General features: G+C 29.8%; 1 protein-coding gene across 1 annotated transcript; it reads left to right on the plus strand.

The window, feature by feature from the left end:
• The first annotated feature begins 4,485 nt into the window (after positions 1-4,485).
• Positions 4,486-18,410, plus strand: srl (spargel). Its single transcript, XM_065515905.1, has 7 exons — positions 4,486-4,867; positions 12,311-12,445; positions 12,522-12,639; positions 12,748-13,674; positions 13,744-15,710; positions 16,288-16,433; positions 16,536-18,410. Exons 2-7 carry the CDS (start codon positions 12,348-12,350, stop codon positions 16,766-16,768), a joined length of 3,489 nt encoding a protein of 1,162 aa, XP_065371977.1. The 5' UTR covers positions 4,486-4,867; positions 12,311-12,347; the 3' UTR covers positions 16,769-18,410.
• The last annotated feature ends 8,171 nt before the right edge of the window (positions 18,411-26,581 follow it).

Genomic DNA, 26,581 nt, shown 5'->3' on the forward strand with positions numbered 1-26,581 from the left:
CAACCTTTATTTGTAAATTGTGCGCTAGCAAGCTAGGCACATCCAATGGATTTAAATCAGTGATGTTCAAAAATAAAAATGAAGATGTATTGGTGAGAGAGCTACCCAGCAAACATAATGTCAAACACTTAAAATAAGAACAAAATAAAGAATGGTTAGATTTAGAATTTTTCCCAGATATAACCAATTTATTAAATGAATGTAATATAAATTTTAAGGAAATGAAAGAATATACATTATACGACCTAAATTCTCTCAAATTGTTTATTTATTTTTGACTTTGTCTTTTTTGTGTTCAATCGTAATTGAAACGCGTGTGTTTGCTATGCTTCATCCAAAAACCAACCAACAACAATGCTCAATGAATTTCTTTAAAAAAGAGGCATTTGTTACGCTCTTTAAAAGAGCACAACAAATGTGTGTACATTTTTTAAACAATTGTTGTATGGGGTGAACATCACTGATTTAAATACTCAGTTGGATAGTTGCTCGCAAAGTAAATTAATAAAGTAGACTAAGTAGAACAGCTGACTATTTTTTACTTTGGTCCGAATTGTCAATTCACTTGTGGTTGTTGTGGCGAAAAATACAACAAGCCCAAAAGCAAAAACAACAACAGGCAACTTTGACAGCTCAGACCTTAAACCAAAAACAAAATTGCTTGTGGTTTTTGTAAATGTTGTATTTGTTGTAGTACTGTCGCTACTTTATTAATTTACTTTGGTTGCTCGTTTGTTACACAGTCGATCGACTTGAACAAGGCGTATTTAACAAGGTGACAGCAGTGGCGAATTGAAATAAATACAGGCGAATTCACTTATTTTTTATATATAGAGTTTGACTGGCGAATATTTTTTATATATGTAGTTTGACATTTGTGCGTACTATTTCTATAATCAGCTGTGCTGCCGATGGCACCTTATTAAATGCACCTTGCAGTGAACCAATGATTTGATTTTGAATTGTGCAATTTAAGTGATTCACATGTTTGTTCTTTGGCACTAAAATAGTTCTTTCACTCAACCAATCGTAGTTTTTGTCGTTAGCAATGATGCATTAAACACATTCAAGACAGCAGGCTACCAACTTCAATCTGTCAAAAATAAAATACACACATTTATATGAAGACGATTATTTTGACGACAGCATAGCTACACGGCCACACGACTACTCAAGCCGATGTAGCCGAATTAGACTACATTCTATTTTTGTCAACTACAAAACAGAAATATAATAAAACATGTATGTAAATCAAATTAGTGCTTAAAAAAATATATTTTTTTACTTAATAAGAGAAGTTTCTGATAACCATATTGATATAAACTAATAACAGGTACATAATTAATTTTTACTCAAAATAATTGTTTAAATCTTTATTACTTTGGAATTTTGTACTGTTATTGTTTATTAAAGTGGCACCACTGAATTATAAATTAGCTGTTTACTGTGTAGCTGTCGTCTTTAAAATAATTCAGTAGCTGCCACACGACTACAACTGAAGCCAGCAGAATTTGTGTTCGTATAGTCGCGTAGCCTATTGTCTTGAATGTGTTTAATGCATGATGTTCGGAAACACTTTGTTGATGAGCTCCCCTTTCATTTAGACGAAATTGAAAAAATTCGGCGGGAACGAATCAATCCTTTCGATAATTATTAAATTTGTTTAGAAAATTAAATACGCTTAAAAACAACTTCGCCGAACATTTTTTTTTTACTTTTTTGACATTCGGCTTGCCATTTTTTTTCTTCTCACTGAACATACTTCTCAGTAAACATACTTGCGACAAGGGTTGCATTTCGAATTTTACGCAATTAGTGATACAATTAAGTATTAATTGTGTAAATGTTCCTAATTGCGCAATTAAGGTGCATGTCTGAACATGGTATTAGGGTTTTGACAATTACGCCTGTATGTCCCCTTTTACAAAGCAGTAATTGAAAGACAGCCATTTATCTCATTCTCTTTTGAACTAACCTAAACCAATGTACTACACACTCTACCTCTTCAACCCCTCGTTAACAAATTTTGTCTGTCTGCCTTTCAATTTCTGCGTTGTAAATAGAGAATAGACATAGAGCGGAAACTCTCCTGTAAAAGTCCTAACTCAATTGTCAGAAACCTAAGTGGTGAGAATGTATTAGTAGAAAAAACTATGTGAAAACAAAAACAACTATCGTATGTGTGATTATTTTGAGTAATTTTTTTGTTTTAGTTTCCGATCTATGTTACCCTAGCGTCAAGAAAAAGAGACAGGCCAATTAACAATAAAAATTCCCCTAGTTTTTTTTTCATTTTTCCTACTCAAATTCAATGTTAATTGGTTTCAAATCGCAAATAGACTTCAATATAACAAATGCTGATATATAAAAGGTTTATTTATGAAATTAGCTGTAATTTTCTTATGTTTGTGGAATTTTGAAGACATCATTCTCCTTCGCTAACATTTACAAAATTTAGTATTTAGCACTTTATATGATATCCCTTGGCTTTTAAACAGCTTTAAGCCTCCTTGGCATTGATTTTGGACCACTCTTCCTGCTGGAGTCTTTGCTGGTATTATATCTTTTTCTGATCTGTCTGCCCAAATGCTCCCAGAGATGTTCAATGGGATTGTGGTCCGGTATCTGTGGGGGTGGTGCAGTTGTTTCGGTGTACAATACAACAACCATTCTTTAACAAGTTTAGAAGTATGCTTCGAATCTTTATCCTGTTGTAAGATCCAGGATCGGTCTAGATTCAATTTTCTGGTTTCCAAATTTTCTTTTAGAATGTTTAGGTAATCAGTTTCGTTCATCAAACATTTCCCACGACACTTGCCGACATACACCCCCACACCGAACTATTGATTTTTGCTTTTCCAAAAATCGAATTCTCGACGAAGTTATTTTTAAAAAATCGTTAATTTCTAACATAATTGAACAAAATTTGTGATAAATTATTCGTTGATATAAGTAAGAAAAATATATACATATGTATGTATATAAATAAGAAATACATAAATCTTTACTGTTTGATTAATCGTACAATAGCCATTTAAAAGGTTTCATAAAGAATATTAATGTCCGTTACATCGAATATGAATAAATACATAACATTCTTTACTCACAAAAATGTGCACTTGACTAGACGGCATCTCTGTAATAAAAAAATTCCACGTGCTAAATTATTTTTGACATTTCTATTCTACACGAAAATACGCAAATTCGCCGCATGTCTACAACATATTTGTGTGTGTGTGTACCCAACAGTTCCTGGTGACTGTCCCGAACTAATGATTTTACCTATAATTTAGGGTGACAACTAGTTACATAAGTAGTTACCTGATTAGTTATTTCAACACATAGATTTCCTAAACAGGAATTACAATGAGAATGTCTTGTAGCTGGTCCAACGTAGTCAACGCATTGAATTCTCATACTGGTTAAATGGAGTCAGTCATGTAGCTATTCAACTGTTTACTTGAATAGCTACATAACTAGTTATTTTAAAGTATTCAGGTGCTAGTTGACCGCAATAATCGACTGCATGTAAACAAACATTACATTGACAAACTCTCCAATATATTACTTCTGGTGGGTAAAATAACTACATTTCAAAGTGCAGTACAAAAAAAGTTTAAAGTGATTACACACATATATTATAGTGACAATTGACATCGCTCTAGGTGACATGGGATGTCAATATACTGGACCAAAAAATAATAAACAGTATAATAATTATATCAACACAATTTGCATAAAACCAGTTTGTACGAATTATTCACAAACAAGTGTAGTGCAAAATAAACGTTTAAATGACTACACTCTATGTTACTTAGAGACACTTAAGTGACAGTTGTCTTCACACTATATTACGTGCTATGTATAAAGTATTGACATCTCTCTGCACTACAAAGAGCACATACGTGTCAAATGACCCAAAATATATAAATTGTAGACAGTGATCAGACATTATTGACAATTACTGTTTATAAGAGATACATTGACTACTTGCTTAACTGCTGGGTATTTAAGTGATGTAGAAAAGCCGCATAAACGAATAACGTAACAAAAAAGGAATGTCAAAACATTCTAATTCACAGCAGCAGGCAAGGCGAATTCAAAATAAGATGACAGCGATTCTACACATTTACAAATACCACATGCAACTTGTTTTTGTTTAAGTTGGCTGGAGCTGTCAAAGTCTGCCTGTTTTGGTTGTTGTTCTTATGTTTGTGTAGTATTCGCAACAACAAACACTAGTGAATTTGAAAGCTTAAACCTCCAAATAAGTGAAGATAAAAAATCACCACCTCAAAATGAATACGCTTTGCTAGTAAGCATTCGTTCGTTTGTCTTGCGGTCCACGTGAAAAATTCCAATTCAGAAAATCTAACAAAAATACAAGTGTAGTGTTTAACTAAACAAAAATTCAATAATAAATAAAAAGGTAAAAAATTTACCAAGTTTAATGCATTCTTAAATGTTAGAAAAGTTTGTGTCAAAGTTATCAAAATAAGAAAGAGTTATAAAGTTATAATACAAGTTAGAAGTTGTGGTAGTCACCAACATTAATTAAATGGTGGGCAACATGTGAGGTTAAAATAGACAAGAAGCCAACAATCAAAGCAAAATAGAAATTTATAGAAATACAAAAAGAAGCAGAAAGGAAAAAAATATAAAAGATAATAAGCAAAAAACAACCACAACACACGACAGACACAGAAAGTGAACACGTTTTTTTGTGTGGTGTGTTAAAGAAAACAAATTTTTCAAATAATTTCCCAGGAAATTCATTAAAAATAAATTAAATTAAAGTGAATTTAAGAAAATATTGCTAAAAACTCAAAATATATAAAATTGCAATCGAATTTGTTGGATTTAACAGGTAATTTAAAAATATGTCTGTTATACATATTGCCTCATCTAGATATCAAGAGATATGGCAAATGGAGCTTCTTACTAATTTGTTGGTATTTATTTCGTTATGGGAAGTGGGTGTTGTTTATTTTTAAAAATACAATTGCTATACAATTTATTATTAATTTTTTTTGAATCAATTCTATTTTAAAAGCTCAGTAACCGTTAAGCTATTGTTATTGTTAATTCAATGGTGTATTCGCATGTAAAAAGGTCATTGCTCTAATTAACGGTAAAAATGTTGTTGAAAACAAACTACAGTTATTAATATATTTTATTATTAAAAAAACCGAAATCCTAAAATAAACAAAAAGTATTAAAAAAACTACATGCATACATAGTAAAAAAAGGTACAACAAACGAAATGCAACGTGTCAGTAGTAGTTAAATACTTTTAAATTCAAGTGGAGTGTCTGAAATTTGGTTTATCAATTCCCTAAAAATACAGAGCAAACGTGCACATACTAGTAATATAAAATGAATCAATTATTCCAAAAAGACATTTTCTTTACAATCTTATAAAATGTATCTTTATTTAAAATATTTTTTAACAAAATATCTTCATTCTCTTTCGCTATTTATTTAGAGAAGTAGCAAAGGCATAAAAAAGCACATGGTATTATTATTTATTTTTCTGTTTTTGTTGTTTTATTTGGTTTATTTTTTGTATTGTATTCAGTGTTGCCAGAAAATGTATTTCAAAATATGCTAAAACGTGTAAAACAAAATGCTAAAATGTTCAACAGAAGAAAATAAAAAGTGCTAATTTGACAACAAACTTACGATTTTTTAATTTGCTAGCATTTTTTTAAATTTGTTATTTTTCAATTGTGATGTTTTTTGTTTGAGAAATATACATACATTCATATAAAGGAAGCATTTAGCAAAGAGTATCATCTATTCCTAGATGTCCGTGCCAGGTGGAATTGCATGAATGGATGATTCAGTAATTTCTTAAACTAAAAAACGCAATAGAAAAGAGCTGATGTGGAGCATATTCCACATATAGAAATATATTTTAAACCTTATTAAGGATACAGTAGAAGCATTACACGAACGCATAAACCACTCATTAATAGGAGATGCAATAATGACAACTTTTTATGAACAGCTATTCACCCTTATCGTGGTTGTCGTAAACGTCTTACGCCTACGACTGTTTCGTACTAGATTAAAGATAAAATGCAAACTGTTTCTTTAATCTAGTACGAAACTGTCGAAGGCGTATGACGTTTACGCCAACCACGATAAGGGTGATTATCTATAAATTCTACGTTTTCCCAAATAATGCTCATAATTTCAACAAATAAATAACTATGGTTATCTATACCCAGCTGATAGATTTACCTAAGAGGTAACTTGACATTAATTTCAAATGCATATCTACGGATCAAAATTACTAAATATTTTTACTCCATAAGTAATTAAGCACTGATAGATATCTATTTGTAGAAATTGCGGGCATAAATTGATCATCCAATAATATGTAAAGTTAATGAAAGAAAAATTACCTAATAACTTTACGACATAATAAGATAAATTTGTATATCTTTTCAAACTGGAGCTAGCTTTATTTGGCGCAAGTACAAATTGGACAAACAATGTAGACTGTCTTTATAATGCTTTGCTGGTGATAAAGCTAAGATCTGTTGAAAACAAAAGTTTATGAATCTAGGAACCAATTAAATGAAAATCAATAAAAATGTATGGAAAATCGTGCTTTGTTTTGCGTCGCTTGGGTTTGCGACGTGTTTCTCCAGGCCCAATTAGCGACGCAAAACGGGGTATTAGTGTAATTTAAAAATTTGTAGGGTATTCCATTTTAACCAAAACTATTTTTTTCAATAATAAACATTTTTTTTCGATATGTAAAGTATGTTGGCGGAGTATAACGACTCACAAAGTGCCAGGTAATTCCATGTCGATTCAACTAAGTCCCTAGTCGACTTATATCTTCATATATGATGCTGGAACTCTTAAACCTTGTCATTAAAATCAAGTGTGATAATGGTACTCCACCAGTTCATACGTCGAGTTATAAATGTTACTGCACCAGTATCGATGAGTTTTTATGGTATCCACCAGAACCACACGGTTAGTGTAAACGACGTAGAACAGGAACATTTTCGAAGGCCAAAAAAGGAAAACGAGCTTGAGCACATTTTTTAAAAACTTCAATGCTTTTTCACTAAACAAATTGCTAAATATAGCGCTGAAAATGCAAAAATGGCAACACTGATTGCATATCTTTTTTTTATTGTTGTTGTATTCATATTCATTTTGTTCGCCCAACACAACCATAATTTGAAATACACATGTTGGCCATAATATTTGTTGTACCTAGTGTAGCCAGTGTTACCCAGTAATCTCACTTTAAAAATGCAGTTTTAGTGGAATTTTTATGGGAATAATCTTTTCTTTGGTTTCATAGAAGAATAGAAGGGTTCAGATGAAATCAAGACATTGATGTTTCTTGGTGCTGTCTTAATTTGAAAAGCTTATTTATACGTATGGCGTATATGCAAATATTTTTTTTTTATTTATTTCATTAGTAATACATGTGGCCTATTGGCCAATAAAAATAATATTACCAGTATTTATATATACTGTGAGGCAAATGAAAAACTTAAAATATTTGTTTACATAACAAAGATGATCTCTCTTTGTATATAACATCTAAAACATTTTATTGCGTAACAAATTTTTTTTTGAAAAATTTTTAGGTACATATTGGTTACTTTTTTTGTGTGATATGATTAAATTTGTAGTTTCACAAACTTTATCTCACTCACATTAATTGAAATTGAAAAAGACTATCGAAGTTGTTCCCTTATTTCGTTAAAGTTTTCTATTGACACCTATTCAAAATAACCCGAATACTGTCTCAATACTTCGACAACAAAGTAATTAATGATAATATTGCAAATTATAAAATTCATGAGAATCTTTTCATTTATATAGGTATTATTTTATGACCTACATACTATTTTAATTTCTTCATAAATTTGTTCCCTGTGCTATAATCTTGGTTTTTCGAATATATATTTTAGTATTTAACCTAAAATTAATAAATAAAATCTTATATATAAATAGGCCACACGTTTTTTTGTAATAAACTCTTAAGTATGTTATTGTCCACCAATATTGATGAAACATATATGGTTTAAAAGGTTTTTTTTTCTAGATGTGCACAGTATAAAAAAATATTTAAATATAAAATTTCGGCCACCAGGCGATCCTAGTAAAAATAAATACAAGAACAATATGAAACCTAACTTTAAATGAATAAACTAAATTTTGTTTAAAATTAATTTTTTGGATTGTTTGAATTTAAACAATATTTGTTTTTAAAATTCGCCTTGGTCTCGTCTTTATGTATAATTTTTCATATATTGGGGTATAGAAATACAGCCCATTTTCTCAATCTCTGGTAATTTTTTATCGTGAATATATACTGGAAGTTCTCATACAAAAAATGTATTAATTGGAGGTATATCGTTACGAAAAACAATAAACAGAGATTGAGGAAATGCGGCTTAGAGTTTTTTCGATAGATAAATAAATGGAAAAGATTAAAACTGCATTGCAAACTTCTATGCGTATTGTGGGTGCACTTTTTAACAACCACAAAAATAATAATTTTTTAAACTTACATATGTATATAGTATCAAACAAATCTTATATTGAACAGGTTTTGGAATGCTTGTACCAAGTTAAAATAATATATTAATACATTAAATTTATATTTCGTTAGACCGCTTTCACACTAGGCAATTTAGTTGCGCAAGTCTCTTGTGTTTGTAGATGACAGAGGTAATGTCGGGTTAAGGAGAAGAAAATTTTACATGCTGTTTTGTTGTTGGGCAGCAGACTTGCGCAACTAAATTGCCTAGTGTGAAAGGGGTCTTATTCTCTTAATATTTAAATTTGTTTGCTATAATTTTTAAACATACACACATATTCAACAATGTATGTTGCTGAAATTTACTAAGTACCCAACAAAATAATTAGCTTAAGAATGGTTTTTAGCCCTAGAAATCCCTTTCTTATATTTTCAATATAAATATGAAAAATTTAACTAATTATAACTTTCAATTTATTCTACATTAGATTACTGTGAATAACACTATGCTACACCAAAAATATGCAGTGGTTTTCATATAGCAAATGCACTTTTTCCAACAAATTTTTATCTTCTTCAGGTTCTATGTTGAATGTGAGACAGCAAAATATTTTTTTTATCTATGTGAAAACTAAGTATTACCTAACTTTTTGGATTCTAATAAAAGAGATGTACAAAATTGAAAATCCCTGCATAAATTTTATGTTCAATTTTGTATCACAGTGTAATCATTCATTTCTAAAATTGACATTTAAAATATGTTGTTTAAATTTTGCTAATTCAATATAACCTTTATAATAAGAATTTTAAATTAATTTTGAATGTGAATACAAATTATCCACCAAAGCTGTATTAATTAACAAATTCTGGTAACCCTGATTGGTTTGATGTTGCTGCTTCTTTCAATTTAGGCGTTTTTTCTATCGAGCAATTTCTTCTCATACCGCCACCTCATACTTGCAATCTCATGCACATTTTTTGACGTTTTGGTTTGAAACAATCATAAAGCACATGCTTTCTTTTAAACTATGAGTTGTTTAAAAAAGTAACGATATTTTAAAATATAATATTAGGTTTATAAAAGTGGACTAATTTAAAAGAATTCCAAAGAAACGACCTTGATTCAATGAAAAAATATACATACATACATATGTATATAATAATACATACATATGTATGTATGTATATAAATGTGTTAGCAGTACAATACATATCTTGATTTGTTTGTTTTTACATATTGTTTCTCAATTCTTAAATTTTATAAATTTTTTTCTTTTATTTATATATTTAATGCTCGAAATATGTTTATTAGATAATGGCTGATTATATGTACATAAATATTTATATTGTATTAAATATGTTTTAATTTCTAGTTAATTTCCTTGTTCTTCGAGATATATTTATTATTTATTAACTAACTAATATTATGATGACTCATTTTTTAAATCCACATTTTTCACTTTGCTTAAAGGCGTTGTAGGTACCATATTTATTTCAATTAGTGGTTTAGTTTTTTAACACGTGTATTTTTATTTTTTGTTAAATTTACTGATTACAGCAAAATCAATATTTCGTTAATTCCTTGTATGTATTTATTATGTAGGTATTATGTACATACATATGTACATATTTAAATCTATGTACTGATACAAAATATAGTTTAAAAATACTTTTACAGTGGGAAACAAATTATAGTAAATTTCAAATACAAATTTAATAAATAGATATATGTTCTTCAGGGTGACCAGAAGGAAACGTCTAAAATGAGAGCTTAATTCATTTTATTAAAACATTTATAAAATTTTATACAGCTAGATTAACTGTTTTTAAGTTTGTGAAATTTGTTCATATTTTTATTAAAGACATCACGGAACTCATTTAATTTATTCAATAATTGACCTCAATATTGTCATAAAGTGTCACTACCTTACATCAATAGTTGTTTTAAAAACAAGTTGTAAAAACTGAAATAGAATTAATAAAATAATTTGGTAAATTTATAAGAAACATTTCTTCTTGTAATGACATTTTCAAATTTATATATATATATTTTTTATAAATGAACATTATTCTATTACCCCCTGTCTATACTAGACAAATATTCATCATAACAATAAATGACATTTGGTGTCAAGACAAAGTATTCTGAGCAAAAGCACTAACAATTTTGTCATAACGAAGCAATAATACTAATAAATGGTGACTATACCTGATAATTTTGTATCTTGACAACCATTTTGACGTTTATCATGATACAAATATATCAGGTATATACTCAGTTTCGTACTAGATTAATGAAACGGGCTGAATAATTTCTTTAATCTAGTACGAAACTGTCGTTGTAAAAAGACTACGCTTTACATGATAAGGCTGATTATTGGAAGGAACTTGCCAGTTCCAAATTTGTTAAAACTTGGTAGTACTCAGGTTCTTTATGGTCATACAGAATTTAAAGTTGCCCAACAGTTTTTAAATCGTTTGGTTTGCTTTTTATCGTGTTTCAAAGTTCAAATTTTATATAAGAATTGCGAAAAATCGTTGATTTTATATTGTATATACATTTTTAACAGCTTATCCAATTTTTACAATTTTTTACATTATGACAATATGACTGATAAGAGACCTTGTGAATTGACCAAATATGTTTATATTGATAAAACCAAAAACCATTTAAACTTTATCCTTTGAGTAAGGATATTTAAAAAAAAACATCGCTAAAATTTTTCTAAATTCGTTTTTTAATAATGAAGATAATGAAGAATGATGAAGATAAATATGACATATGTATGTTAAAGTATTTGCAGACGTCAATACTCAAGTATCATATGTAATACAATTTCATCGTCTAAACAAAAATTGTATTAAGCTTAGTCTAGACCAGTGCCAACACATCGTGTAGACACAAAATTTTTCAACAAACGTATGCTTAATCACATATGATGGGCATTTGTAGATACAATTACGAACGTATATACATACGAATACGTAGATACATTTTTTTTCCAAATATTTCCATATATTCTAATTATCTCGAGAACTCCCCATGGTCCCATTCTGAATTTTATATATATTTTTAATTGTACAATGGAACATAACTTTTTGGATATATCCTTTGTCACAAAGTATACAGAGGTGTCACGAGACAGAAGATAAATAGGTTTTATATATGTATGTATCTCTCACTTTCAGAACTGCCTTTTGTTTATAATTTTGCTGCACGTTACATACACTGATTTAGTCAAGGTGCATTTACGCCTTGGATTTAGTTCTACACACAATAAATTAGGTATCAAAATTATTATATCTCTCTCCTTCCATGAGAGTTGCATTAGGAAACTGCATCGGTTCCAGGACAATTTTCATAGCTATATGCTGTTTTGATGAGAAATTATCATCTAGAAGAAAACTTTAAAATCTAAGATTCATTATGAGATCAGAAATGATAAAATCTGACTAATAGTTCTAAAGTTATTAACAGTTTTACTTTAGGTATTTTGCGTTAGGTTTAAAAACATGATTTTTAAACCTATATAAACACCAAACTAAAGCGAATTTCGAAGTTCTGGAAAGCTTTACAACGAAAAACACTAAACTAATTTTAAAGCGACATTTCTATAGACTTTTTAAAATATGAACTGCCACCTTGTTTCGAATAACTTTTTTCTTTGTCTTTACACATATGAAAACTTAATGGAGATATCTCTGGCATGGATTTATTCAGAATTTTTTAAAACGACTTTGTTACATATTAACCAACTATACATATTAACCAATTTCGATGTTTTTCAGGTGTTCACTTTCTGCAAATTGGTGTTAGAAAACCGTTATGGATTCTAGGCTGATGAATGTGGTCTACGATGATCCGTTCGACGGCAACTATGTAAAATATGATAATGACTCAGAATTTTGGTCCAGTGGCAGCGAGTAAGTTAACAAAATTAATATATTTGAAAATTATAAAGTTATTAATAAATTGAATAAATTTACTCTTTTTGAAAAGAACCATGGGTATGCAACTAACAGAAACATTGAATGGCATATTGCCCATATCGGCCACAGATGATTTTCACAAGGATGAACATACAAACGCCATAAATATACAAAGTAGTAAAAATGCGGTAGGTTTCCAAAAACAAAGAACGAGATACAAATTAAAGGAAACTTTTGAAACAGCATTTAATTCTATCTTTCTTTCTTCATATAAAAAATATATATACTTTTTATAGTTTAATTATGAAGACTTTGCTGGTCAACATTTGGCAACTGGTGGAGCCATAGAACTTGTAACAGTAGATCCAAATGCTGATGGCTATGATACCGACAGCGAAGATGAGGAAGATAGTGATGATGATGATGACGACGATGATGATGATGATGAAGACGACGACGATGATGATGATGACAATGTTTTGTTAGATTTTGAGCATCGCAGTCAGTGCAGCAATGCCACATTTCGCTCCAGAACAGATAGTTCTTCCATAGGAGACTATGAATCACACACAAGTGATTATGATGATGACGACGATGACGATGATGATGATGTTGGGAATAATCTGCTTAATAATACTAGTTTAATACAAAATGCCCTCTCTCAAATGGCCAACAATGCCAATAACTCTATAATAGATTTACATTCAAATTTGGTAGCTCCTGATGATTTACTTTTAGGAAATTCATTTCATAAAAGTCGTACGCTCAGCACGAATACCCTAAATTCTGATGTCGATGGTTTGGGCATGCAAATCGATGCAAATAATTTCGATTTGGCAGAATTCATAACAAAAGATGATTTTCAATTAAACAATACTTCAATAGAGTCCAATCAATCGCATGCAGCGCCTATAGCAAATGTTTTACCTAAAAATGATTTTGCCACGACTATGGCACAAAGTCCTTCAGTTATGCATGTTATATCGTCGAAACATGATGATTCAGATTCTGACTCTGATGTCATTGTTGATGTTGAAACTGTAGAAATGGACGAGGATGAAGCCAGTTCGTTAAGAAAGGCTTCGGAAATTCTAAAACCTTCTCCTCCGGCTGCAGAGCAACAACAAATTGAGGAAGATGCTACTATTGTGGACAATGTTAAGACCGATCCTTCTTGGAAACCTACACAGACTGTGAAAAAAGCTGAAAATCATAAAGTTGAGGTAAGTTTCTGTTTATTTTTTGTTAAAAACCATATTATTTATTGCAAAATATCAAAAATTTCTTTTCAGGAAAAATCCACTGTGCAAAAAACTAATTTTACACGCAGTTTTCCCTTGGTGCCCAATAAAAAGCAATGTGATTTGCTAAAGGGTAAATTTGCCAAAGGCAAAGGAAAAGCCTCACAAAAACCTACAAAAACGCCAGCGGCTAAAAATATTAAAATGGAAATTTCACCTGTTAAAGAAACTCCAGCTACTAACACCTCGACAAAGACTACAATAAAACCTGAAACAACTATAAGGAAGATAGGCATTGGTATGGGAGGTAAAAATTTAGCTTTACTCAAACATGAACGTGTCAGTATATCGGAACAAAGTTCCGAGGAGAATAACACACCCATAAAATGTGAAATTGTGCAACCCATCATCAGTACACCCCAGCAAAAGCCAGTAATTGTAAAACAAGAAGTACAAGTAACAACCCCTGCACAAAAGGCTCAAGCTGTAAAAAGAAAACTAAATTTGGAAGAATATAAAAAGAGACGTGGTGGAGAACCTGTTGTAGCTGCAACCGCAGCACCAACAAATGCACCTAAATTCTTTTCCTATAAAATACCAAAACTAGAGAATAAAGCACCAAGTTCCCAGGCTATAGGCGATAAAAAACCAGCTGCGAATACTACTACACCTACAAAACACAGTGACGTCGTTACCACAATAGTAAAATCACTTAAGGAACAACAAAGTGTGGCTCAAAGAAGCGATCCCATAACCGAGGCTAAAAATAAAGTTTTACGCATGCAAGAACTGAAAAAGGCTCAACAAATGCGCATCATAGATTCGGCAATCTCCGCCAAGGTGCCCAGAGTTACTAAACTGTTGCCCTTGAGGGAAATTGTCAAAGACACTCCCTATCTAAACGAAGAAGAAAAGAAATCTTTAAGCACTCAAACATTCAAGTCGGACTATGAGGAAATAATTATAGTATCATCCAGTTGCAATACGGATATTTCCATGCCACCCATACCTAATCAGTCCATACAGCCTGTGAACAATGCCTCGAGATCTTTATTAAAATCTTCCGCTTTATTGTCTACTATTACAAATAGCTTTGAAAAGGTCAAAGCTAACGATAATACAAAAATGTCTACGAGTTCTCTGATAGCCAGCATACAGGATGTTGTCGTAAACAAAACTTTACCAGTAGAGGAAACCACGCATGACAGAGGCGATATTAAAGATAACAAGAAACCAGAACATCACGGTGAAAATAAAATCATTATGCATTTGCGCAAAGACAGAATACGTAAGCGCATGTGTACGATTGGCATACAAACGGAGTTACAGCCTGAATTTCCACCCTTACCTTTGCCCAAATCAAGCTTACAACACAAATCCCGTGAACGCTCACGTAGAAATCGTAAGCGTCATTACCGTAAGCACAACGAACAGTCCTCATCCTCTTCGTCAGAATACTCTTCAGATGATCAGTCAGATAATAGTAATTCATCTACCATTTCGCGTTCTCGCGACAACAGTTGTTCCTCCTCTTTAGAACGTTTGCGTACGTATGACAGTGCCATTGGAACGGGTGGTTATTCATCGAGAAGTAGTCGTAAACATCGTAGTTCCATTTCATCATCCTATTCCGAATCTGCCGATCGTATTGCACGCGGTCGTCGTCAACGCCGCACTAGCTACACAAAACGTTCTGCAGCACGGAAACGTTCAAGGTCGCCATTCACCTCATCGTCATACACCTCCGATTCGGATCGTTCTCGCAGTCCACACTATAGACGTTCGCGCAGTCGTTCAAACTCCCGTACACGTTCTCGCTCGAGACGTTCCAGTTATCGTCAGGGACAAAATAACAGCAATAGCTTTGTGGATCGTAATGTTTCGCAGCCAGCTGTCGAGGAGCGTCGTATTGTGTATGTGGGTCGCATTGAGCAGGAGACAACCAAAGATATGTTGAGAAGAAAATTTTTGCAATATGGTACTATTAAGCAGATTAGCATACATTATAAAGATACAGGGTAAGTGCGCCAAAGTTTCAATAAAGAACTATTTTTCATAAAGCAAATAAGAGTGCTCGATATTCGGCACCAAATTGCATTTTAAGATAAATCTTAAAAAAAATTAGTTGAAGAAATTTTTGGAGAAAAAAATTGTTTATGGTAAATAGAACCAGAGATAGATCAAAAATAGGTAAAAAATCGTTGTGTTTTTTTTTGTCATTTGTGGGCCGAATTTCTCGAATTAAAATAGAAACCGAATCAGGGTTACGCTGGACATATTGACGTATTAATTATGTACGTAAGTAATTTGTGGGCTTCGGAAACTTGATTTCAACAGACAGTCGGACTTGGCTATATCGACTTTGATATCTAAAAGGATCCAGAATATATGGTAAAAATGTATTATTTTTGTTAATGGCTTCTCCTAGTCATAAAAACCTATTCACAACCATATCATATTCGTTCGCGTTAAAGACATTCACGGAATCATGTAAAAAATCTGGCGGTTTATTTAATATTTTGCTTAAATAATTTTACAAAAATTATTTAAGAGTCATAACAATTTTACTTAAAGGCAACTTTCTTTCTATTTTAGCATGAAATATGGTTTTGTTACCTTTGAACGATCCCAAGATGCCTTTACAGCCATTGACACCAGTACACGTGACCCACAAATAAGCATGTATGATGTCAGTTTTGGTGGCCGACGTGCATTCTGTCGGGCCTCTTATGCCGATTTAGGTAAGTTTTCAGTTTCTATAATAACAAAATGATTTTACAGAACATACAAATATTAAGTTAGCAATTATTAATAAAAAATATTATTTTGTCTTAATAATTTAGATAATGCTGGCATAAATACCTATCAGTCGTATGTGTTTCCACAGCCGGCACCCCAGCCGAAAGAAGATGATTCTTTTGAGGCTTTACTCTTGAAAATGAAAGCAAAATTAAATGCAAATAAAACAAATACCACAACAGTAAATGGGGCAGCTGGTACTAGCACAGCTGGTGCTGCAGCTGCAACAGACACAGTTGCTACAAATGGTCAAAATGCTGCAAATAATAAAATTTGACGAATACGCTTGAGTAGCACCATCAAAACTCTAAGTTATAGCGCTAAAAGAAATTTCTTGAGATTTTCTTTAACTCCTCATAATTTGAAAATTTTAGTTTTTAACAAAATTTTAATCTAATTTATATAAATGCCTTATTAGTTTTTTTTTTTAACTAGAAACTAGTTTTTTGTAATTTAAATTTAATTTAAATATAATTTTCTACTTGCTATTAATTACCAACCGCAATTAAACTTAAATATTAATTTACCAAAAAACAAAACTTAAACAATTAATGCTACTACTACATGTTCTCCAACTAAAGTCTGTTGCTAAATATACAAATTAAGTTAAATTTTCTTTTTTATATACATACATATAAATATTTGTTTAATTGTTTGTTTAAAATTTTTCTTTATTTCTTTTAAGTTTTATTTAATTTAAGTTTTTTTTTTTTAACAAATAACAAAAAAATCTTTAAACTAAACCCAGGGGCAAAGTTAGTGAATAAATTGTAAATTATTAAAATTTAAGACGAAAATTTAAAAGAAAAAAGAAAAATGTTGAAGATTTAAAGGGTAGATTTTTTATAAAGTAGTATTTAGACCACCCCGCCCTCTTGTAAAAATGTTAAAGATTTTTTTCTTATTATTTGGTTTATGATACAAAATGTGATATTACATAAAAACGATTGAAAAAATACAACAAAAACAAGTCATTTATTAAGAATAAGTTTTAAGACTTAAAAGAATACAAAGAGAAATAATTTAAACTATGACTAATTAACCAACCACCCAACCAACCACTTATTAAGACTTACACCCTGCATTCAGCGCATCCCGCATTCTGCATCCCACAATAGAATATTTTGTTTAATTTTTTTAAAAAATAAAACAACAAGTAGAAAAATTATTTTAAATTATTCTAATTTATTTAAATCTAAGTTTAACAACCCAAAAAGCAACCACTTAAATGTAAAAAAAAACACGTTGACATTTATTTTTAAAGAATTCTGCCGCCTAAAAGTAGAATTCTTTAGAGAAATGTGTGTTAAATGTTCAACGTAAATGTTCAATGCTTAAAATTAACACTGCTTTGGCTAATGAACTAAGTCAAGTTTAATCTTAAAACTTAGTTTGTTACACAACCATCTCAAGTAAAAACATTTTTTTAAACATCCTCTAAAATGTCTAGTTATGGCAAAAAAGCAAACAAATCTTTCAATTTGAAACCATAAAGCAAAACAAACACACATTACAACTTGATTCTAATAACTTGAATTTTGTTGTTCTCTTTCTTGAAGGGTAATCTTTTTTGAATAGATTTCCCTACAGTTAGGGCAACATGAATTAAACTGTTGATAATAAAACTTTGATATTAGTTTGTAATTTATTAAAAAAAAAGAAACACAAAAAAAATACAGATGTTTATGTTTTTTTTTTATTATTATTATTATAATTTTAAAAATCGTATTACAACCAAACAAACCACTTGATGCTTGAGTATAGATAAAACACTGCAACAAACCTTAATTTTATAATTTTGGTCAACTTTAACTTTACTTTTTTTTCCCCCTTAAATAAACACTTTAGTTTTGTACACTACAATAATTATTTTTTTCTTTCTTTTATATACAAACAAATAATACAATTGTAATCACTGCTAAAGTCTATGCCTATTTTCTTATCTACTTAGTTTAAAATACCACATGTGTGAAATGCTTTACAGTGCAAGCAAAAAAAAAAATAAAAAAATAGAAAACTACTACATACTTTACAAAGTTAGAAATCTTTGAAAAAAAAGAAAAATGTTATCTTTTATTACTTATTATGTTTTATTCTCTTTTTATATATACATATATATCGTCAAATTTGTATGATTTCTTTATAAAAATAAAAACAAAAAATGCATATGATTTAAAAATAAATGTTTTATTTACATGATGTAGGTATGTATATTGTTTAAAGTAGACACTTTGAAACGAGAGTTACAATAACAAAATACATACATGCAATATATTTTCGTCTCTATTAAACTCTATTATACTGTCAATATGACTATGACTGTACTGTTACTGTCACAGTAATACTGTGACAGTGTTACATTCATATTATCATACATTTCTTTATGTAGAGGTGACGTATACTAAATATATGATTAATTAATATCAATCATACGTATACAGGTATGTTCTGCAAATCACATTTTATAAAAGTGGTTTGAAATCACATAAAAGGTGTTCTGAGCACATAATTTTGTGATTTTAAAACGTTCAACAAAGTCACTAATGTTTTCAAATCACTTGGTTATTTCTGCGGCTATTGAGTGGAAAATATTAAAATAAATTATTTAAATAAATTAAACAATATGTCCTTTATTAATTTTCTTATAGAATTACTTGTTTTATTAAAAAAAAACACCTAAAATTTAATAAAAATCTAGAGACACCTTTTCTGCTGTAAAAAGTTTATTTGCTTTTGTGTTTTCTTTTGTGGTTTCAGGTTTGTTTTCAGTTGTCAGCTGTTTATGATTTTCGAAAATACATGGAAGCTTGCCGGATTAAAATTTTTTTAATGTTTGTCTAAAATATGTTCAATATTTTTAAATTAATTACAGAATTCGTCGTTAAGTTTTTTGCGCTAATTGGAAAAAATGCAACAAAGTTGAAGCAAGTGGTAACCAAAAGCAATTGTGTACTGTGGCAGCTTTGCTGTTTTGTTTTCTTTTTGACATAGTGGTTGAGCTTGCGCCATAGTTTTTGCAAAATTTTTATAAAATGTAGTCCATTCTTTTTAATTCCATTAAAGATATAACAGAAGCTCCAGGAATTTTTTTTATTTTCACTTTAATATTTCTACAAAATTATTAGCAAAAGAAAACATTTAAAATAAACGAATCAGCTGTTTTCTTGTGCTTTCGAAAATTTAAAATCACACCGAAAAATACAATAACCGTGTGATATACAGAACAGGCACAAATCACAAGTGTGATTTTAAAACGGTATGTGATTTGAAATCACGTGGATTACAGAACATACCTGAATATGTCCTTTATTAATTTTCTTATAGAATTACTTGTTTTATTAAAAAAACACCTAAAATTTAATAAAAATCTAGAGACAACTTTTCTTCTGTAAAAAGTTTATTTGCTTTTGTGTTTTCTTTTGTGGTTTCAGGTTTGTTTTCAGTTGTCAGCTGTTTATGATTTTCGAAAATACATGGAAGCTTGCCGGATTAAAATTTTTTTAATGTTTCTCTAAAATATGTTCAATATTTTTAAATTAATTACAGAATTCGTCATAAAATTTATAATATTTGTTAGATTATATTATAAGTTATCAATATGCGTTAAGTTTTTTGCGCTAATTGGAAAAAATGCAACAAAGTTGAAGCAAGTGGTAACCAAAAGCAATTGTGTACTGTGGCAGCTTTGCTGTTTTGTTTTCTTTTTGACATAGTGGTTGAGCTTGCGCCATAGTTTTTGCAAAATTTTTATAAAATGTAGTCCATTCTTTTTAATTCCATTAAAGATATAACAGAAGCTCCAGGAATTTTTTTTATTTTCACTTTAATATTTCTACAAAATTATTAGCAAAACAAAACATTTAAAATAAACGAATCAGCTGTTTTCTTGTGCTTTCGAAAATTTAAAATCACACCGAAAAATGTAATAACAGCGTGATGTACAGAACAGGCACAAATCACACGTGTGATTTTAAAACGGTATGTGATTTGAAATCACGTGGATTACAGAACATACCTGATAGTAGCCGACTTAATAATCTTTATTTTTAATATTGAATTTGAATAGGAAAACTGTGAAATGCGGAATTTTTATCCATTGCAGTGAATATGAAAAAAAGTGTTAATAAATCTGAATCTTCTAAACTATAGGTCCGATTACAAAATGATATATGAACGAATTGGAGAGGAGGACATACAGCTGCGGTCAAAATAATAGCACCACGACATTCATATTGTTATATAATAATATTAAGTAAAAACTGTCAAATTGATTTTTGTTGTTTTTTCAAACATTAAACATTAAAACAAATTTTGAAAATTAGATGCAAATTTTAAAGAAAAACTACTATATAAATACGTAAGAAATTCGTCAGTCAAAAAAATAGCACTAAGATAGAAATCGATTAAAAAATAAACAAAAATTAACCCGGACAAAATTAAATTTAGTAACAATTATTATGATTTGTATGTAGCGTTCTTAACACGTTGGCTGACTTCCAAAATGTATCAATTTAAATTATGTACATATTTAAACTTCCTAAACAATGCAACTATGTACTTTGTTTACATTTACGATATGAAATGAACATAATGCAAAACAACGCAGCTGAAGAAAACAAACAGACCGAGCTGAAGAAAACAAACTTTTTAACAAACTTTTTTCATTTTTAGCAAACTTTTTTCAGAGTTGTATAAAAAGGTAGTATTTTGTATATATGGGTGAGCACGTGTCATTAAAATGTAAATAAAAGCATGGCAAAAATATTGCTTTATTTGTGGACTCATCATAGAGTTATTTTAAACGATATTTTAAAATAAAAAACGGAAATGAATAACTGCAAATCTATAGAATCAGATTTCACGATTGTCACTTGCGCCATTTCATTCGACAGCATATTATTCAAATTTAAATTTAATCATCTACATTGTTGCTTCGTAGCAGACTTTTGCTCCTCAAAACGAAAATATTCGTTGAGCACCAATATGGAAATAATTTCTGAATAGAGGACGAAAATACCTATTTACTGGTGTATCAATCATTTTTCCAAGTGCTTTCACTCAGAAGTGATAGGTCTTTTGAAAAATAAAAAAATAAGTAAATTTTGTTTTTTTCCCTAAAAATTAAAATATTCGTTGAGCACCATTATGGAAATGAGTTCCGAATAGGGGATAGAAATACCTATTTATTGATGTATTGAACACTTTTCCAAGTACTTTCAGTCAGAAGTTATAGGTCAGCAAACTTTTGAAAAGTAGAAAAATAAGTAAAAAGTTTTTTCGTTCTAAAAAATAAAATATTCGTTGAGCACGAATATGGAAATGAGTTCTGCATAGGGGACAAAAATACCTATTTATTGAGGTATTGAACATTTTTCTAAGTACTCTCATTCAAAAGTAATATGACAGGAAACTTTTGAAAAGTATAAAAATTAATAAATTTTTATTTTTTTCCCTAAAAATTAAAATATTCGTTGAGCACCAATATATAATAATGAGTTTCGAATAGGCGACACAAATACCTATTTATTGATGTATTGAAAATTTGTCCAAGTACTTTCAGTCAGAAGTTATAGGTCCTCAAACTTTTTAAAAGTAGAAAAGTAAGTAAAAAGTTTTTTTGTTCTAAAAATTAAAATATTCGTTGAGCACCAATATAGAAATGAGTTCTAAATAGGGGACAAAAATACCTATTTATTGATTGAATATTTTTCTAATTACTTTCAATCAGAAGTTAGCTGAAGAAAACAAACAGGCCTATTTGGCAAACTTTTTTTACAGAGTTGCAAAAAAAGTACTATTTATAAACGTAAGAAAAAATGTAAACAAAAGCATGACAAAAATATTGCTATATTAGTGGAATCTTTAGCTGGTCATTTTAAAAGATATTTTAATTTTAAAAACTGGAATAAATTACTGAATGACCGTAGAATCAGATTTCGTGGTTGTCACTTGCGCCATTTTAGTACACCACGTGTTATTCAAATTTCAATTTAATCATCTACATTGGTGTTTCGTAGCAGACTTTTGCTCCTAAAAACGAAAATATTCGTTAAGCACCAATATGGAAAAAAGTTCTGAATAGAGGACCAAAATATCTATTAAATGATGTATCGATCATTATCCTAAGTGCTTTCATTCAGATGTAATATGACAGCAAACTTTTGAAAAGTAGAAAAATAAGTAAATTTTGATTTTTTTTTCCCTAAAAATTAAAATATTCGTTGAGCACCATTATGGAAATGAGTTCCGAATAGGGGACAGAAATACCTATTTATTGATGTATTGAACACTTTTCCAAGTACTTTCAGTCAGAAGTTATAGGTCAGCAAACTTTTGAAAAGTAGAAAAATAAGTAAAAAGTAAGTTTTTTCGTTCTAAAAAATAAAATATTCGTTGAGCACGAATATGGAAATGAGTTCTGCATAGGGGACAAAAATACCTATTTATTGAGGTATTGAACATTTTTCTAAGTACTTTCAATCAGAAGTTATCACTTTCTAAACATTGAAAAAATCTAATGTGATTATGTGTGTGCACACATGTGTAAGCATAGCGGCAAACCGTATATAAAAAATGTAAACAAAAAATTAACAAAATGTAGCATTATTCATTTAATCACCAACAGGTCGTTCTAGGAGCTATTTTAATTTTAAAAACAGGAATTAATTACTGGATGATCCTAGTATCAGATTTCGTGGTTGTCACTTGCGCCATTTTAGTACACCACGTGTTATTCAAATTTCAATTTAATCATCTACATTGTTGCTTCGTAGCCGACTTTTGCTCCTAAAAACGAAAATATTCGTTGAGCACCAATATGGAAATAATTTCTGAATAGAATTCCGGCCATCAACCACATCAGATTCCTATAACAAAACAAAAAGATATTTTTAAATGACATTAAAATGTTGCCACTTTTGTTTCTGAAATGAATTAATTCATGATTAATATGAACGCTATTATCGACCTATTAAAAAAATTTTATTAATAAAAATAACATTTTGTTTGTAAATAATTTAGTGTATATATATAAGAATAAATTAATATATACATATATATATTTAAATATTTTATATACGGTTGCCGCTATGCTTAGTCACATTGAGATAAGACGTATATTTAATTCGATTTTTTCAAAGATTAGAAAGTGATAACTTCTGATTGAAAGTAATTAGAAAAATATTCAATCAATAAATAGGTATTTTTGTCCCCTATTTAGAACTCATTTCTATATTGGTGCTCAACGAATATTTTAATTTTTAGAACAAAAAAACTTTTTACTTACTTTTCTACTTTTAAAAAGTTTGAGGACCTATAACTTCTGACTGAAAGTACTTGGACAAATTTTCAATACATCAATAAATAGGTATTTGTGTCGCCTATTCGGAACTCATTATTATATATTGGTGCTCAACGAATATTTTAATTTTTAGGGAAAAAAATAAAAATTTATTAATTTTTATACTTTTCAAAAGTTTCCTGTCATATTACTTTTGAATGAGAGTACTTAGAAAAATGTTCAATACCTCAATAAATAGGTATTTTTATCCCCTATGCAGAACTCATTTCCATATTCGTGCTCAACGAATATTTTATTTTTTAGAACGAAAAAACTTTTTACTTATTTTTCTACTTTTCAAAAGTTTGCTGACCTATAACTTCTGACTGAAAGTACTTGGAAAAGTGTTCAATACATCAATAAATAGGTATTTCTATCCCCTATTCGGAACTCATTTCCATAATGGTGCTCAACGAATATTTTAATTTTTAGGAAAAAAAAACAAAATTTACTTATTTTTTTATTTTTCAAAAGACCTATCACTTCTGAGTGAAAGCACTTGGAAAAATGATTGATACACCAGTAAATAGGTATTTTCGTCCTCTATTCAGAAATTATTTCCATATTGGTGCTCAACGAATATTTTCGTTTTGAGGAGCAAAAGTCTGCTACGAAGCAACAATGTAGATGATTAAATTTAAATTTGAATAATATGTTGTCGAATGAAATGGCGCAAGTGACAACCATGAAATCTGATTCTATAGATTTGCAGTTATTCATTTCCGTTTTTTATTTTAAAATATCGTTTAAAATAACTCTATGATGAGTCCACAAATAAAGCAATATTTTTGCCATGCTTTTATTTACATTTTAATGACACGTGCTCACCCATATATACAAAATACTACCTTTTTATACAACTCTGAAAAAAGTTTGCTAAAAATGAAAAAAGTTTGTTAAAAAGTTTGTTTTCTTCAGCTCGGTAAAAAGTTTGTTTTCTTCAGCTCGGTTAAAAAGTTTGTTTTCTTCAGCTCGGTTGCAAAACATAATCAGCCCAATTATGAATAAAAATTCCCCGGGAGTTTTTCCCCTTTTCTCATTTTTCCTATTCAAATTCAATGGGAAAAAACTCCCGCGGATTGTGAACAAAGTGCATGAACGAAAAATGGGAAAAGGGAACATATTTCATGTGAAATATTGACTCCCGATAGGGGTGATTGTAAAATATTTAAAAATATTTATTTTGTGTTTATATTAAGTTTTTTATAAAAAAAAATAAAATTACTTCCATTTGTGAGTCGGCCATTCTCTTTTGTTAAGCTGAATTCACCCATGAGTTTCTGAAACATTTTTTGTTCGGAACATTTTTTTTTATATGTTTGACGTTCTATTTTTGAGAGAGACTTCAAACTACATATAAAAAAAAAATTGTTCCGAACAAAAAATGTTTCAGAAACTCATGGGTGAATTCAGCATTATTCTTTTGTTTTTTAATTTGTGCGTGTAAACAATTGTCAAAGAAAGCATCAACTATAAAACCGATGCCTGATTGCTTTTTTACTTCGTTTAAAATACTCATTGGCGGTGTTTTTTAATTTTAAATACTCATATTAAAGTTAACACCTGAGAACTTCAGAAGCCAAAATTTCAGGTCTCTATGTGTAAACATTTTCCCTATAAGCAGGGTGCACCTTTTTATTATCTGACTGAAAAGTAGGATTTTGTAATAAATTTTTCAAATTCAATCGCTTATTTTTATTTACAAAAGGGATTTTTATGAAATTAAAATGATTCATAGCATTAATTTCAATGTAGATATATGTTTCCACCACTTTGGAAATCGCTTAGCCACTTTTACGCCCGCTTTTGTCGATTTATCTAAAATTGGAAAACGGCTACATCGATTTGGGTAATTTTTTGTAAAAACTCAAAATATCTAAATTCGCTAATAACTTGGCCAATAAACGTTTAATCAAGAAAAGTAGCTCGATCTGTGATCACTCATATTTCTGACCAAAAATCGATTTTTTATATAAAAACTCAAAATATCTAAATTCGGTAATAACTTGGCCAATAAGCGTTAAATCAAGAAAAGTAGCTCGATCTGTGATCACTCATATTTCTGACCAAAAATCGATTTTTTATATAAAAACTCAAAATATCTAAATTCGGTAATAACTTGGCCAATAAGCGTTTAATCAAGAAAAGCAGCTCCATCTGTGATCACTCATATTTCTGACCAAAAATCGATTTTTATATAAAAACTCAAAATATCTAAATTCGCTAATAACATGGCCAATAAGCGTTTAATCAAGAAAAGCAGCTCGATCTGTGATCACTCATATTTCTGACCAAAAATATCTAAATTCGCTAATAACATGGCCAATAAGCGCTTAATCAAGAAAAGGAGCTCGATCACTCATATTTCTGACCAAAAATCGATTTTTTATATAAAAACTCAAAATATCTAAATTCGCTAATAACTTGGCCAATAAGCGTTTAATCAAGAAAAGGAGCTCCATCTGTGATCACTTATATTTCTGACCAAAAATCGATTTGTTATATAAAAACTCAAAATATCTAAATTCGCTAATAACTTGGCCAATAAGCGTTTAATCAAGAAAAGCAGCTCGATCTGTGATCACTCATATTTCTGACCAACAAGTGTATGTTTGTGACAACCACTTATATGATGAATAATTTTATCATAATATGTTGTTCTCAGATTATGATATCCATAAGCCGAGAGCACATACATAATATGGTACTTCATCATATGAATGGTTGTCACAAACATATACTTGTTTACTG

Source organism: Calliphora vicina, chromosome 1 (assembly GCF_958450345.1).
Source record: "Calliphora vicina chromosome 1, idCalVici1.1, whole genome shotgun sequence".
Lineage (NCBI taxonomy): Eukaryota > Metazoa > Arthropoda > Insecta > Diptera > Calliphoridae > Calliphora > Calliphora vicina.